General features: G+C 59.5%; 1 protein-coding gene across 1 annotated transcript; it reads right to left on the bottom strand.

The window, feature by feature from the left end:
* Nucleotides 1-2,248: 2,248 nt before the first annotated feature.
* Nucleotides 2,249-3,189, bottom strand: BXZ73DRAFT_110737 (uncharacterized protein; the record flags this gene model as incomplete). The annotated part of the gene is made up of 4 exons (XM_048017358.1): nt 2,249-2,292; nt 2,347-2,449; nt 2,517-2,657; nt 3,169-3,189. 4 exons carry the CDS (start codon nt 3,187-3,189, stop codon nt 2,249-2,251), a joined length of 309 nt encoding a protein of 102 aa, XP_047870600.1.
* Between the last annotated feature and the right edge of the window lie 662 nt (nt 3,190-3,851).

Raw genomic sequence — 3,851 nt, 5'->3', positions numbered from 1 at the left:
AAACGAAGCTTTGCTTACAGGAACGCGGACAGCGTTGAGTCCGTACTTGACGAGGGTATCGACGTGGCTCTGGTTGAACCAAGTGTCCCAGTGCGTGTTCATGATGGCGTCAACAGTGTCAGGGTATGCCTTGGCAAAATTGCTAGAGTCGCTATCAAAACGAGCATCCCATACACGGGGCCGAAAGGAGTGCTCACAACTCATCGCCAATACACCCGGCGTCAGAGCATGAGCAAGAAGTGTTGCCGCCCATGGCAGTCCACTCTGCAAACCGAGTAGGTAAACGAGGGTAAACATGAGGAATACAAGCGGGCTGACGTACCGTTGGGAAGCATCCATGCCTCAAGAACGAGCCATGAGCCGATGTTGACACCGTAGATCTGGTCTGGGATCGCGGCGGCAGCGGCAGCGTGGCGAGCGAGAGACGCGAGGACGACACTCGCGATGACCGTGGCTTTCATTTTGAGAAGGACCTCGCGGGAAAACGAAGGGCGAGGGGGGAAGGGGAAGGGGCGCAAGGAGAAGGCGAAAGCGCGGATGGGGACCACGTCCACCGCGAGGGACGATATATATACCCCGCCCTCCGAGCATCCTGACCTGGTCCCGGTCGTCGGGAGAGGAAGCGAACTTCGTTCTCGATTCGGTCGGTACGGCAGCCACGGCCCACGGCCCATCCCCCGATCCAACGCGCGTCACGGCGCCGCGCATCCCCGCACATCTCGTCGCGGTGCACGCGTCGCGACCCCTGCATCGTGGCGCCTGCAACCTCACACTGAGTCCCCCATCTGCACGGCCGCGGCGGCACGGACCAAACCAGGACTCGGCAGGGCGCTCGCTTGTACCCAACGACGTGGGGATTGCCGTGAGCGGTAAGAAGTTGAGCAGGGCTGAGTCCATCAAAGGTTGGTTCGAACGCTCTGTAATCACCCGCTGTTTCAGCACGAGCAGTGAATGAAACGGACGGAGCGAGCGAGCGCACATGCTTTGCCGATGCTGCGGTGACCCACCATGTGCTCGAGAACAGGGCAGACGACATCGAAGCGGCCGAATGGGCCAGCTGATCGGGGGACCGCGACGTGGCTGCCGAGCTAGCGGAGGTCTTGCCGGTCGCCCAATGCAATCCTCGGTATTCTGGCCCGTTTCATTGTTGGACGGAGTGGCGGAAACGGCGGAGAGGCGGACACAAACGAGGCTGCAAGTCAGCTGGTGTCGTCGTCGCCGTTGCGCGCAAACTCCTGCCTGTCAGCGTCTCCGTTGCCAAATCCCCATCGGACGCCGGGAGGAGGCGTTGCCTCTCAACGCCGGTCCCCTCGTCCAGTGTCTCCATAACCTTGGTGAGCTGCCCACCTCCGTGCATTTTACGGCGTTCTCTCCAGTACCATCATGCTCTACCTCTCCTTACACTTTACTAAAAATCTCAAAACCTTTGCTCTACTTTTCCTGTTGTAAGCCCGTCGGGCCAAGACCGGTCGACGGTCGTTGGACTTTCTACATCAATGCTTCTGACTGGCACTGCATCAAGTTGCTTGGTGATCGACGCAGTGCCACAGGACCCCCGACATCTCACCTAAATGCCTGAGCCGAATCCGGACATTGATGGCGATTTCGCGGGCTCGATGCCTGTAGGCGCTTAGGCCTTGTCGGACATTTTCCAGGGTATCGACCGGCCGATGCCTGAGCCATCATCCGACCATTAGGGCGGGGGCTCCTCAAATGCCTGATCCTCAACGGACGGTCGGGCGGCTTTGGGCGGTCCCCGGAGGGCAGTTGGAGTGGGCGACTGACTGCGCGACCAATGGCAGCCACCTTATGTGAGTCGCCGGTGCTCGCGTAAGAACGCTGCATCGACTGAACTGTTTATAATGATATTCTACTGCCCGCAAGTAAATACAGAAAGCGAGCTGAACTCAACATCTTCAAGACCTAATACAGTTTAATCTCCCCACAGTGTGCTTCCGGGAATCGACGGGCCGTCCGTTTGACCGCGCGCCAGGTGCAGATGCCACAGATTTCGTTTGGTCCACCCTGGCTCAGATCCGGGGCGAGAACGAGAACGCGAGGGCACGGACGACGGCTCGAAAGTTGGCCGAGGACCCAGAAAGCGCGGGTAGATCGAGAGGACGATTAGGGATCGCCACGGGCGCAGGTGACCCGGGCAGGTCGGCGGGCAAGGGTCTCTCGACGCGTACAGGTGCCATGGGCCATGCTCTCCCAACCCTCTCACCCGCATGCTGGACTATCGAGTAACCTAACCATCAAGACCTGTGCATTCGGTGTGATGACGTGCGCGCCCTAAGGGCCATCAACGAAGACCTCCCAGAACCCGCGTCCCCCCAACGCCCTCACCTGCCTCCTCACCCTCCCCGCTCGAGACCTTCCACAGCCCCCACAGCATCCTGCGGTCCGTCAGGTCGTCGGTCCGACAGATGTCGAGCACGCCCTCCGGGTCCTGGGCCCGCGCACCATCTGCATCACCACTCGCCGCCGCGCACGCCACACGCGCTCGCGACACACACCCGCGCGGAGGCGTTGTAGTCGTCCGCGGCGATCGGCGTGTGCAGGTGTGCATGCAGCGCGGTCATGAGCGCGGCGAGGGCGAGCGTCGGCGAGGGCGAGGGCGAGGGCGAGGGGCCAACGTAGAGGAACCATGGGAGGTCCTGTAAAGAGGCGAGAGGAGAAGTGCGTGGGGGGAGGACGAGGGCGCTTAGGCTACAGTAGCCACTGCGAGTCTATGCCCCTATGTTCTCGTCAATGATCTCCTGTATTCACAAGTTGCTACAACTCCTAAATGTCTCTCCTCGTGCTCTGAGAAGCCCCGAAGTCTCCTGGACAAAAAAAATCGCCTTCCAGAGGCCTGTTCGAGCGGAATCCGGACATTTTGAGGCCCTCCGGAGGCCTGTTCCGAAAATCCGACCAAATCAGCTTCTGGACGGCCGAGGCCTGCGGCCGTCCGACCAAAACGGGGTCGCCGGGAGGCCTGATCCCCGAGGACATTTTTGGCGCTTTTTCGAAAATTGGGATCAGGCATCTGAGGGAGATGTCGGGGGTCCTAGTGCCACCCTGTCACTCCGTGTGCCATTGGTGCGCTCAATCTAGGCGGTCCTCAGACCAACGATCGAACGTCGGCTTCCAAGCAGCCTCCGACAACTCCGCAATCATATCACGCACAAGGTCGCAAGAGGACGACATCGAGGGCACTTTACGCATGACAAGCTCGTCGTTGGTGGTGGAGTTTGGTATGCAAAGCAGGTCGTTTTAGTCACGAGTCTGATGATGCTTTCCCTCCAGGCCCCATGTGCACGAGGCGGTACGGGACTTCATCCAGGGATTCATCTGCCGCTGTGAGTCGAGCTCGGCGCGCTTGTCGCAGCAGGTTGAGACACTCTTCACGGTCCAGGCACAGGGGCTCATTTCAACGTCCCTGCACAGGTTACATAAGTACTCAAGGCGTAACAGCTGTTTGCATTTTGAACGCGGGATCGCTGATTTTGCAATTTCTGGCAGACGTTTGCATGCGCAGATGCCGGCGACGCGTCATGGGCATTGGGATCTGCTTCCGCAATGCCCGTTCTTTCCGTCAATTCGCGCCCAACACGCCATGCGCGTCGGAAAACCCGCCGGAAATTCCCTGACGTGTTTGCTCTCTCCCTCTCCCTCACTGAATTTCCCGATGGTCATGGGTGGCAGTCGATAATCGCGACGGGCCCCGACTCAGGTATAAATCGCGCGTTCGAAATGCAACCGGCCGTACAATCTCACAACGCGTAAATGACATCGCGCGCCCTTGAGAGGGCATCATTCGCCTTCTCTTCCACGTAAGTAGTACAGATATCTGCTCATGGTGCAGTCAC

This window comes from Epithele typhae, assembly GCF_022376455.1.
Source record: "Epithele typhae strain CBS 203.58 chromosome Unknown BXZ73scaffold_411, whole genome shotgun sequence".
Lineage (NCBI taxonomy): Eukaryota > Fungi > Basidiomycota > Agaricomycetes > Polyporales > Epitheliaceae > Epithele > Epithele typhae.
This window is presented reverse-complemented; position numbering and strand designations above follow the sequence as displayed.